At 35.6% G+C, this 13,822-nt stretch overlaps 1 protein-coding gene across 1 annotated transcript in view; it reads right to left on the bottom strand.

Annotated features, from left to right (window-relative positions):
* Positions 1–2,375: 2,375 nt before the first annotated feature.
* The window catches only part of LOC136862787 (uncharacterized), a 171,767-nt gene continuing 160,320 nt past the window's right edge, over positions 2,376–13,822 (bottom strand). The window contains exon 13 of the mRNA XM_067139047.2: positions 2,376–2,979. Within this exon, the coding sequence (XP_066995148.2) occupies positions 2,831–2,979 (149 nt within the window). The 3' untranslated portion in view covers positions 2,376–2,830. The remainder of the gene's footprint in view (positions 2,980–13,822) is intronic.

The raw sequence follows: 13,822 nt of genomic DNA on the forward strand, positions 1-13,822 counted from the left end.
TGTACGATTGATGAAAGGGGAATGTCACCACAGAACAAGAAACAAAAAGGCAATGTCAGCTTGGTATGCGTCAGCACTGTTCCACACGACGCCGAGTTGAGTTATGGAGAAAAATCCCAATAGTCCTGTGCCATATGAAACCTACCGGAAAATATTCTATAACAAATTTAACATAAGTTTTGGATATCCTTTCACAGATATGTGCAGTACATGTGACACTTATGCAGCTAAGGTTAAAATTAGAATGTCAAAAATAGAATCACTTAACAAAGATTGTGCAGAGCATAAGGAAATTGAAGCTCAATTATATCACTTAGGCATTCAAAACAAATTGCATCTTAAAGAAGCCGAACAGTTTTATACACGTAAATGACTTGCAATGCTCACTTCCAAGAAGATTTTGATAGGGAAGCAATAGCAATGGATTTCCAGAATAATTTATGCGTACCTAATTTATCCATTAATAAATTGCCATAGACAGCTCTCATTGTTCTTCTTCAATATACATGTTTTGTCTGGTGGACACTCGGTGTTCTATACATACCCAGAGACATTTGCATATAAAGCATAGATGAAGTGTGTTCTATGTTACACCATTTTATATTTTGTAAACTTGGTGACGAGATAAAAAACTTCATAATCTTCTGTGATTCTACATGTGGACAGAACAAGAACTGGACTGTTTTCAGATATCTCTACTTTGTAGTACATCATGCCAAACGCCTCGATTCTGTGCAAATATTATTTCCAGTTCGTGGGCACTTTGTACTTAGAGTGCGATAGAAACATTAAGCAGAAATTTGCAACTGAAACGCTAGAAGACTGGGTGGATAATTTTAGGAGTGCCAGAAACAAGCCCTTCCCTTTCCATGTAATCGAAGTTGATCAAACAATGATTCATCAGTGGACCACGTTTTTGACTCCCTTGTACAGAAAAGTTTGTCCTTTTAAAACTAGACCTATAAGGGAACTTGTCATCTCCATTGAGCATCCACAATTCATGGAATACAGAGACAGTTACAATGGCCATTGGGAAAGACCTGTTGTAAATGCTCCAAGATCAACTCCACACTTCCCAGAAACACCGGTTAGTGAGTTTGTTCTTCCAGAGTCATCTTACGAATGTAAGAACAAGCGTTAGTGTACATGAAGTTGCTCTACATTCGTAAACATGCTAGGAATATTAAGATTTTAAATGAGTAATTTATTTCTATTTCAGGTTTACATTCCACCTCTGCAGCAAAATTTTGTGATCTGCACATCCTTAGATCATTTTATGGACCAGAAGGAAGATCCTTCTTTGATACACTTCCTCACTATTAATTGACAGGGTAATAATGTTATTTTTTAGGTTTTGTTAAAAGTGACATTCCTCTTTATTTCCATAATAATGTGTTCATAAGACTGACATTCCCCTTTATTTTCGTGACAAATGTGTATTTACTTCATTTTCCATTTTTTTTTTTTTTCAATTATAAAACTTAATTCTACATTTTTATTATTACCAATGTACAATACCAATACATTAGGCTAACCTTACTTAATATTTTACTTTATGTACATGTATTAATGTAGACAGTATTAAAGGTTGAAACTTTCAAACTGAATTATCTCAGTTTGTAGAAAATATGACATTCCCCCTTTTTCCCGTGTACCCTTCATTTACTCTCTGACAAAGATAGGTAAATAAAGAAATATGCAGCAAAACCAAAACAATACACCAAAAAACCCTAAGGTATACAAACTATATACGAGTAACTTATATAGTTTGATAGTTTGGATTTAATGTTATACCTTGAATAAAACTCTATATTATTCTTATGTAATTAAATTAAATAAAAATTAAATGAAAATGAATATGGTAAAATTATGCAATTTCATGAACTTCTCAGTTCTAACTATTATAAGAACTGCAGGATCTAACTTAATAATTATTTGTAAAAATAAATTTACTTGCAGTAACCTACATATGTATTTCAGTCCACAAACTTTTAGCTTATTATTAATAGATAGGCAATTTCAAAGTTTGACAACAACACAAACTTACGTACTTCCCAAATAAATCTAATTTTCTTGAAGTGTAACTTATTTAGCAGGTTTTTGGCAATAACTAGCACATTAGATAAAGAAGTTACAGAGTTGGCTCAAAAACCACATCTTCATGAGAAAACAGCTTTTACCTTTAAAAAATTAAAAATGCTAAAGGTATGATTCCAAATTCTATATTTCTACATTCAAATGGATAAAAAATTTCCATAACTTACCTATTAATAAGTTGTTGATAAGAACATGGAGTAGGTGTTGAATGATAATCCAAATAACTTCATTTGCTTGGTATATCTTTGTATTCAGCATTGATATTTGTATTTTTTAAATATATATATATATACATCCAGAAAATTATCACTTTTACAGTCAACATTTTAAAAGTTCCTATTACTGCAATTCAAATGTTTATTTGCAGAAATATTGGACAGAACTGTTATGATATTTGCACTCAGTTCCTGTTCATTACTCTATGTTGTTAGTCTGGTTCTTTAAAACACTGTAGCTTACAAATAGAAAATATACTCACAAAGGCACAAGGTCATTGAAGTTATTCTTATATTAAAATATTATCAATTTTGAATACATACAATGTTGAAGTGACATGTTATAGTAATTTGAAAAGATCAAAGAAGAATGAGAGTCTATCTCTGTCTTCAGAAATTGCTCAGCTGAATTTGAATGAATGAAGATGGCTGGAGTTTGCTATGAAGTGAATTACAAGTTCAAAAATAAAAATATTTACAAATTCTTCCCAATGTTCGTCAAAAAATAAAGCACTGTGTCAGCTGCTGCAGCAGAGAGAAATGGCACAAAATCCTTTGTTACGAGGAGCTCGTAGCTCTAACCATTGCTCCTGGTTGGGAACATACATTTCTGCAGGCATGGTGTCGGCAGGTGCAGAATTTGGGGATCCTCCTGGTGAATCTGGCACTAGAAAGAAAGAAACATTCTCAGCCAAATCAGAGCAAACTGTTTAACCTGTGAAATTATTATTTTTTAAATGGAAGGAATCATCTATGACGACATGATCTCCAGCAAAGCACTTCTGTTTTTGCTTGGTAATAACCTGTTGTAATTAGAATACATAGTTAATTAATTAGAATAGTAATTAGAATACCTAGTTTAAAATTATTGTAGCGTATTGTAATAACAATATCTGTACTTAGTCTGAACGTAGTTTAAAATTATTGTAGTGTATTATAGCATCTTATTAGAAAGTAGTGTGTTTATTCTATTACTGTGAAATATTTGTATAGTATAGTACCGTTTCTGTGGTATCTGTAGTAACTCTCTAACTAAAATTCTGTTGTTGTAATTAGGGTAGACTTAACTGCAGTTAAGAATTGTGTAATTCTTGTGTATTATTCTGTTTCCAGTAATTAATAGCAATTTTCATCGTGTTAGCGTGTTGTAGGAATAAAAATAGTACAATTAAGTAGTATTGTAGTGTAGTAGTAGCCTATATTAAATAACTTACTGTTGTGTGATCTTTGTGAACTAACCTAGACAATAGTTCTTTCCTTTCATTTTTATTTTGCACAGAATAAGTTATCTTATTTTTCCTTTCATTATTTAGTAAAAAATGGCTAAGCAGTGCGAATGTAGGGACTGTGGGTGTGGCCAAGCATTAAGGAGTATGAGGGAGGAGTTGGAGAGCTTGAGGGAGATAATTAGGATTCTCTCAGAGGACAGGAAGGAAAGTAGGCCTCCAAACAATGTACAGGATACAGTAGGTGTAATAGAGGGATTGGAAGGAAAGGGGGGAATTGTGGAAGACAGAGGGTCTAATGTTTTAAGGGGGAGGAGATTGCAGGCTAAGGGCTTCATTCAGGATCAAAATTCAGGACAGGTGTTGGTGAGAAATCGGTACGAGTCACTGCAGGTAGAACAACCGAGGAAAGATGAGGAACAGGGAACTGTTGCCGAGAAGTTTGGAAGCAGGAGAAAGGGAAGAGGTAGGAAAGGGAAATGCGGAGTAGTGGATAGGAAACGACAGGTGGAACAGGATCATGGGATGGAGGAAAGGGAGGAGGAAGTAGCTTCTGCAGCTGTCAGGAAAGATAGGACTGACCACGAGGGGAGGGCATCAAATGAGGTGGGTAGGGTTGAGGCTCTGGTCATGGGGGACTCTGTCGTTAGACATGTCGGGAAAGTGTGTGGAGGAAAGGGTACCAGAGTAGAGTGTTATCCAGGAATTAGGTTAAGGCAGATGTTGAGGAAAGTAGAAGAGAGGGAGGAGGGAAAGGAGAAGGTGGTAGTGTTTCACGTTGGTACTAACAACGTAAGACAAGCAGGTATAAGTACCAACATAGTTGGGGATGTGTGGGATCTGGTAAATGCAGCACGGATGAAATTTAAGAAAGCGGAGATCATTATCTGTGGAATTCTGTGTAGGAGGGATACTGACTGGAGGGTGATTGGGGATTTAAATGAGACTATGGAGTGGGTATGTGGGGAAACTGGGAGTGAAATTTCTAGATCCTAATGGGTGGGTAGGAGATAGGGATCTGCGCTCTGATGGCCTTCACTTAAACCGCAGTGGTAGATATAAGTTAGGAAATTTGTTTAGAAGGGTTATAGGGAGGTACATTCAGGGAAACAGAGTGGCCTAGGGAGCAGTGTTAAAGGAACAGGGAACTGGAAATCAAGTAGGGATGACATAAAACTGTTAGTGCTCAACTGTAGAAGTATTGTAAAGAAAGGAATAGAATTAAGTAATGTAATAGATATATACTTACCAGATATTGTAACAGGAGTTGAATCATGGCTGAGAAATGATATAATGGATGCAGAAATTTTCTCACGGCACTGGAGTGTGTATCATAGAGATAGGATAGGAATGGTAGGAGGGGGAGTATTCATTCTCGTGAAAGAACAACTTGTAAGCTACGGAAAAGTTAAAGTTGACAAGCACGAAATTCTAGGGGTAAGGCTCATTTCTAAAGATAATAGGCAACTTGATGTCTTTGGAGTGTACAGACCAGGAAAGGGTAGCGCAGATGCTGATTCAGAATTATTTGATAAGATAATCAGCTACGTGGGAAACGATAAGGAAAGGAACGTGATTGTAGTGGGTGATCTCAATTTACCAAATGTCAATTGCGAAGGTAATGCGAATGACAGGACGCATGACCAACAAATGGCAAATAAGTTAATATGGGAAGGGCACCTGATTCAGAAAGTGATGGAACCAACCGGAGGGAAAAATATCCTGGATGTGGTGCTGGTAAAACCAGATGAGCTCTATAGAGAAACCGAAGTAATAGATGGTATTAGTGATCATGAAATGGTTTTTGTCGTAGTTAAAAATAAATGTGAAAGAAAGGAAGAGATTAAAATTAGGACTGTTAGGCAGTATCATATGGCTGATAAAACAGGCATGAGGAAGTTTTTAATAAGTATTTATGATCGGTGGAAAACGGTAAATAAAAATGTAAACAGACTCTGGGATGGGTTTAAAGCAACTGTTGAGGAATGTGAAAACAGGTTTGTACCTTTAAAGGTGTTAAGGAATGGTAAAGACCCACTATATTATAACTGGGAAGTAAAGAGACTAAGAAGGAGGTGCAGGTTGGAAAGAAATAGAGTTAGAAATGGCTGTGGAAGTAAGGAGAAATTGAAGGAACTTACTAGGAAATTGAATCTAGCAAAGAAGTCAGCTAAGGATAACATGATGGCAAGCATAATTGGTGGCCATACTAATTTTAGTGAAAAATGGAAGAGTATGTATAGGTACTTTAAGGCAGAAACAGGTTCCAAGAAGGACATTCCAGGAATCATTAATGAACAAGGGGAGTGTGTATGCAAGGATCTTCAAAAGGCAGAAGTATTCAGTTAGCAGTATGTAAAGATAGTTGGTTACGAGGATAATGTCCAGATAGAGGAGGTTACTAATACTAAAGAAGAATTAAAATTTACCTATGACAGCAATGACATTTACAGTAAGATACAAAAGTTGAAAACTAGAAAACAGCTGGAATTGATAAGGTTTTGGGGGATATACTAAAGACAATGGGTTGGGATATAGTACCATATCTGAAGTACTTGTTTGACTATTGTTTGCATGAAGGAACTTTACCAAATGAAAAGAGAGTTGCTATAGTAGCTCCTGTATATAAAGGAAAGGGTGATAGACATAAAGCTGAAAATTACAGGCCAGTCAGTTTGACATGCATTGTATGTAAGCTTTGGGAAAGCATTCTTTCTGATTATATTAGACATGTTTGCAAAATTAATAACTTGCTTGATAGAAGCCTGTTTGGGTTTAGGAAAGGTTATTCCACTGAAGCCCAACTTGTAGGATTCTAGCAAGATATAGCAGATATCCTGGATTCAGGAGGTCAATTGGACTGTTTCGCGATTGATCTGTCTAAGGCAATTGATAGGGTAGATCATGGGAGACTACTGGCAAAAATCAGTGCAATTGGGCTTGACAAAAGAGTGACTGAATGGGTGGCTCTGTTTCTAGAAAACAAAACTCAGAGAATTAGAGTAGGTGAAGCTTTATCTGTCCCTGTAAAAATTAAGAGGGGAATTCCTCAAGGCAGTATTATTGGACCTTTATGTTTTCTTATATATATCAATGATATGTGTAAAGAAGTGGAATCAGAGATAAGGCTTTTCGCAGATGATGTTATTATGTACAGAGTAATAAATAAGTTACAAGATTGTGAGCAACTGCAAAATGACTTCGATAATGTTGTGAGATGGATGGTAGGCAGTGGTATGATGATAAACGGGGATAAATGTCAGGCTGTGAGTTTCACAAATAGAAAAAGTCTTCTCAGTTTTAATTACTGTGTTGATGGGGTGAAAGTTCCCTTTGGGGATCATTGTAAATAACTAGGTATTAATATAAGGAAAGATCTTCATTGGGGTAATCACATAAATATGATTGTAAATAAAGGGTACAGATCTCTGCACATGGTTATGAGAGTATTAGGGGTTGTAGTAAGGACGTAAAGGAGAGAGCTTATTTGTCTCTGGTGAGACCCCAACTAGAGTATGGTTCCAGTGTATGGGCCCCTCACCACGATTACTTGATTCAGGAACTGGAAAAAATCCAAAGAAAAGCAGCTCGATTTGTTCTGGGCGATTTCCGACAAAAGAGTAGTGTTACAAAAATGTTGCAAAGTTTGGGCTGGGAAGACTTGGAAGAAAGGAGACGAGCTGCTCGACTAAGTGGTATGTTACATGTAATAAATATCATTTTTGGTCCGTATTGATGATATTTGATTGAAATAATAACATTAAGTTATTTATTAGACCACCTAATCAATACAAAATCGTCCCCTTCCCATTTGACTAACATTCCCACTACAATCAACCTATCTAATGCAACCTTCTCTAACCAAGAATTAAATCTATTAGATAAAGGCATCAAACATAATTGGCCTAATCACAAAAAGGCAGAAGACATCATCACTACCATCGCTGAAACCGAAACTAATATCGATAAACAAATCCCAATTGATAAACAGAATGACATACGATATGAAGTAAAAAAGAAACTCCCAACTTTGATTAATGAGATAACATCTAATAATAACTACAACGTCTCGAAACAAATTCTAAACCTGAAATCCAAAATCCATAACAAGAACGTAGTAATTACAAAAGCAGATAAGGGCAACACCATAGTAATAATGAACAAACAAGATTACATCAATAAAACTGAAACTTTTTTTTTCAGACAATACCTATACCTTAATTAACAAAGATCCAACAAACAAAATACAGCGTAACTTAAAGAACCTTCTTAAAAATTCTAACTTCATTTTAAATGATCAAGATTATCAGAAATTAACTGTAATGAACCCAAAATTACCTACAGTCAGATCACTGCCCAAAATTCATAAAAATGATGTCCCCATTCGGCCTATAATTAATAGTATCAATAGTCCTACCTATAAAACCTCTCAATTCCTACACAAATTCCTAAAAAAACACTTCAAATTTCACAACTCCAACCCCATAAAGAACTCGATCGAACTTTGTAATTCCCTAAATAAGTTCAGTCTACAACCAAACCACGTTTTATGTTCTTTTGACATCACCAACATGTATACTAATATCCCTATCAACAATACTATTAACATCATAAAAAACAATTTGTTGAAACATAGCACATTGAGTAAAATCGAAATTGATGAATGGTTAAAATTACCTAATTTCGTTTTAGACAACAACTATTTTACCTTCAATAAGAAAATTTACAAACAAGAAGGTCTAGCGATGGGAGACCCGTTATCTGGAATACTAGCCGATATATACTTAGATAATCTCGAACATAGTAAGATTATTAATAACATCAACGGACTCTGTCTTTGGCATCGCTATGTTGATGATACCATAGCTATCATTGATAAACAAATCAACAACAGCAATAACATACTATCATTTTTCAACAACTTAGATAATAATATTAAATTCACTAAAGAAGATGAGTTCAATAACTCTTTGAACTTCTTAGATATCAAAATCACACGAGCATTGAACAAATTCGACTTCCAAATATACAGAAAACCCACCTATTCTCCAACAACCATAAAAAATGATTCTTTACATCCCAACTCACATAAAAAAGCCACTTATCACAGTTTAATATATAGAGCATTAAAGATCCCTATGTCCTCTATTAATTTAAAGAAAGAATTACTATTCATCAAGGAAATAGCTAAATTCAATGGATTTAACACGAGTATGATTGATAAAATCATCAATAAAACCAAACTGAAACTAGCTACCAATTTAACTCCATTAGAACCCGTTAAACCAAAATATGCTAAATTCACGTTCACTAACCATAGCATTTACCCGATAACCAATTCATTAATGAAGCACGAAATAAAAATAGCCTACACAACAAAAAACACTAATCGTAATTTATTCTTCAATCACAACTCTATTAACATCACAGACAATAGTTACTCTGGATCAGGAATATACAGATTGAAATGCTCTACATGTAATTTTTCTTATGTTGGCCAAACTGGCCGCAGCTTCTCTACCAGATACGCCGAGCATTACAATGCCCAAAGACACAACAAATTCTCCGCAATGGCCAACCATATGAGGGACACCGGGCATAAATTCACCACAATAGAACAAGACCTCCATATCCTAAAAAGAGTCGATAAAAGCAAACTCATGACAGAATATGAAAACTTATTTATTTTCCTCGACCAACATTTTAATAAAGATAAAAATCTAAATGACACTATTGATAAAAAAAGCCCCTTGTATGAACAGATTCTTATTTTATTACGAGAATCAACTTCCCTCACCAACAAATTCTTAAAAATCTTCAACCTCACATCAATTAGAGTTCCCACCTCCCCTACAGCTAATATACCTCCCTCCCTTCCTCCCGCCACTAGTACCTCTAATTCAAATACAACCAATAAACCCATAGCCACACCCACCGTAACATCGCTCCCTCCAATAGCCTTACACCGTTACAACACGCGCAGTAATACACTCTCTTCCTTCCCTCCCACCAATAGCAGCCCCCCTCCAATAGTTACGTCAACGCAAACAGATCCCCCTCCAGCACAAAACTTCAGTTATAACACACGTAGCAAGAAGTCTACTGTTGCAAATACTTCTAACTCATAATGTTACAAGCTATCTTTGTCACCGTCAAATGGTAAGTGCACACGATTTTACTTCAATATTTTTCAAATATCTTTTCACACAATTAACTCTACGTTTCTTGCTTCCTTTTACAGATTCCACTTTTATATGCTTTTTCAACTAGAATATCTACAAACTCACAATTTACAACATTTGAACATCACTTCAAATTTTGAGATGGTCCATAGTGATCCTATTTGGAACTGTTCTTCAACTTCTATTCACCAACTTCATATCCTCAACGTGTTCTACAACTTCACCATATGCATCTGACTTTCGTCTTTTATCTTCAAGATCATGATTAACTTTGGATCTCTCGACTAACTTTGACTTTTATTCTCTCTTCTTTACTTTGATTATATACGATTTTTCGCCATCGTCTAATTATAACCGCCAGACTATCAACTTTACTTTTATGCAATCTTACTGCTTGTTGTATAACAATCTGTTGTTTTATCCATTGTACTTATTTTAGCAGCCTTCTAATGTTAATTTTGTTAATACTTCCACTATTATATCTCATCACATTGTATTTTCAAACCATCATTGTTATTTTTAATGTTATTTTACTTCAAATCTCTTCAAGATTTTAAAATTCATTTCATTGCTACATGTTATTTAGACGCTTATTTTTAATTTAAGGTTAAGACTATGGCTGATGATGCCTTCAGGGAAGGCGAAACATGTACCACTATTAGCTAACAAATTTATGTGAATCATCCAAGACGATTTTGTATTGATTAGGTGGTCTAATAAATAACTTAATGTTATTATTTCAATTAAGTGGTATGTTCCGAGCTGTCAGTGGAGAGATGGCGTGGGAGGACATCAGTAAACGAATAAGTTTGGATGGTGTCTTTAAAAGTAGGAAAGATCACAATATGAAGATAAACTTGGAATTCAAGAGGACAAATTGGGGCAAATATTCATTTATAGGAAGGGGAGTGAGGGATTGGAATAACTTACCAAGGGAGATGTTCAATAAATTTCCAATTTCTTTGAAATCATTTAAGAAAAGGCTAGGAAAACAACAGTAGCAAATCTGCCACCTGGGTGACTGCCTTAAATGCAGATCAGTAGTGATTGATTGAACAGAGACTTGTAATATGTGATAAAGACCCGAGTGACTTTGGGTCACCAAGATATCAAGCAGTGGCAGCTCATGAAACAGTTGTCCTTACGTGTTCAAAAAATGCTAAATACACTGTTTCAAATCTGCATATTGCCATGATGAACAACTTACACTTAATAATAATAATAATAATAATAATAATAATAATAATAATAATAATAATAATAATAATAATAATAATAATAATAATAACAACAACAACAACACAGAACAACATTAATCTGGAAGCAGATGAATACTTCGACAATTGTCTATGAGACAAATAATTAATTTGAGAAATATTGTTTTTATTCACCTCATGATGAAATACAAAGTCCATAGGGCAATCGTTTTTGTTTGCAAAACTTGTCAGTCCCCTTTTGGTTGGAGTTCTTTATTTCCAAGGTAAGATTTTTCCTGATTGATAACATCGCTAATCCATTCAATCGTTCCTGACACATAGTACTTCAAAGGAATATATTAATCCTTTTAAGACTCAAAAAGCTTCTTTCTGATTCTGAAGTGGTCATTGGAGTTGTAATCAAAATCCTGAGCAATTCTGTTATTTGGGCAAAGGTATCTTGCAGTTTGTTCTTCAGGATCAGTTGAAGGAAAGAAACTGCACCATCAATTCCTCTTAAATCAGTTCAGTTTTTTCAGTCATTAATCTATACATGTCTGGGAGTCTGTATAGATCACACATGGTGGTAACTCCCTTTACAGAGAACTGTTTTGAATATTCACTAAAATTTACTGAATCTAATAAATTTGCAACCTCTAAATAAGAAACAGACTTAAATCTATGACCTAGCTCCTCATTGATTCGATCACAAACATCCTTAGCATCAGCTGTCCTGTAGGATTCCATTATGCATCTTTTGCTTTGAGGCATTCCTGAAGAAACTTCATTTGCTATTTTTATCGACAGAATCCCTGACTGGAACAACAGTTTTCATAGAAATACCAACAGAATTTCCTATTTTGACTGCATCTGTTGATCTTGCTTGTAGCTGGGAGTACAAAATATCCACATGGGCATTATTCTGTGAAAGAAGGAAAGCCAAAATAAGAACTCCTTGTCCTCCAAATTGTGTTTGAGTCTACGTGCTTCTTGAACTGCCCTTATAGATTTCAACTTTTCCAGCCCAGAAAGCATTGCAACAAAGCATCTTTGTTTTCATACACGACATTGACAGTTCTAGACTTGAAGTTCCATCTTGTTGACGAACATGCTGGAATTCATCATGCTACCACTTTTTCCAAAGCTGCCAGATGTTGAGGAGACCTGGAAAATGCAGGAAATGCAGATAGACTGCAGAAAAATATGCATGCAGCTTTATTTTTAGAGGCCGCATGTTCCAATATGAGGTTGAGCTGATGGGCGTAGCAGTGAATGTAATTGGCTAGAAGATAGTGAGCGAGCTTTGATTTTCTTTTGAACTCCACCTCTTTCACTATTCATTACAGATGCTCCATCGTAAGTTTGAGCGATAATTTTCTCTGGATTAACCTGAAAAATACTACTGACCTGCTGGAATATGCACTCAGATATTGCATCTGTGCTTTGTCCATTTGGCTTAAAGATACCCAAAATCTTTCGAGCGGTTGGCCATTAAATACATATCTGAACACAATATATTGCCAACTGTAGATCTTCAGAGACATTAGTAGTGTATTTAGTGTTATGTACTTCCTCCAGTATATATTCACAGCAGACTTCCAACATACAGTCTAGCAATTCATTTTGGATGGTTTTCGATGTGCCCTTAAGTATCTTAAGGATTCCACGTATTCCTTACTGGGACAGTCTAAACTGCCCATGAAATAAACTAATCCCAAGAACACTCTTGGATTTTCAGGTACTGCAAACTCATCATGACCACGTAAAGCTAGTTCGAATGCCCGACAGAATTTTATACAGTCAATGATTTTAGACAAAATATATCTATTCTTCCCTATTTCTGCATTATGTCTCTGCAAAGTGTCGTGATATGCCCTGCTAAGTTATGCTTTCTATTAAACCAGTTTGTAATTTTTTCAAACATGCTTTCCCAGAACTTTACATACAACACATGTCAAACTGACTGGCCTGTAATTATCCGCTTTAAGCTTATGAAGTGAATGAGGACATGATAAAGGCAGCAGGCATCCAGGGTATAAAATGGCTGCACACAGTACTAAATGCCATATAGACAGACAACAAAATACCTGCATATTGGAGCAAGGGTGTTATAATTTCCCCGTTTAAGAAAGGCAGCAGAGGGAATCCCACCAACTATAGAGGAATAACACTGCTGTCTCATGGGCTAAAAATTCTAGAGGAGATCATAGAAAGGAGATTGAGAACCATCATTGAACCACAGTTAGAGGAGAAGCAATATGGATTCAGAAGTAACAGATCAACAATAGATCTAATTTTTAGCACCCGCATGCTGATGGAAAAGTATTGGGAGAAAGGCAAGAACTTGGTCATTGTATTTCTGGATATATAAAAGGCCTATGATAGTGTTATAAGAGAAAAGATCTGGGAATGCCTGAGGAAAAGAAATGTTCCTGAAGGACTAGTAAGGAAAATTCAGATGTTGTACAAGGACTGTGTACAAATTGGGGAAGGTCGATCATCAAGGTTTGAGACCAAGAGTGGAGTTCAGCAAGGAAGTGCTCTGTCCCTACTACAGTTCATCACTGTTATGGACAATATAATGAAGAACGTCAAGGAAAAGTTAGGTGAACTCAACGTATGGAAATCCCAGTTCCAGGAATATAACCTCAACATCAGCAACACCAAGACAGTGGTGATGGCAGTCAACAGAGAAGGGTGTCCAGCAAGTGTAAAACTAGGAGACCATCTTACCTTGGAAGTGTAATCTCCAGTGATAATTTGTTCAGAGTGCAAAAGGGATCAGAATTCTACCAACAAGTAAGAACACTTTTATGGGATGACACGATTTCAAAATCAGCCAAACTGATTATGTTTAACAGCTATTTCATACCAATATTGACCTATGGTATTGAAGCGTGCACCTT

The sequence above is a fragment of the Anabrus simplex genome, chromosome 1, assembly GCF_040414725.1.
Source record: "Anabrus simplex isolate iqAnaSimp1 chromosome 1, ASM4041472v1, whole genome shotgun sequence".
Taxonomy (NCBI): Eukaryota; Metazoa; Arthropoda; class Insecta; order Orthoptera; family Tettigoniidae; genus Anabrus; species Anabrus simplex.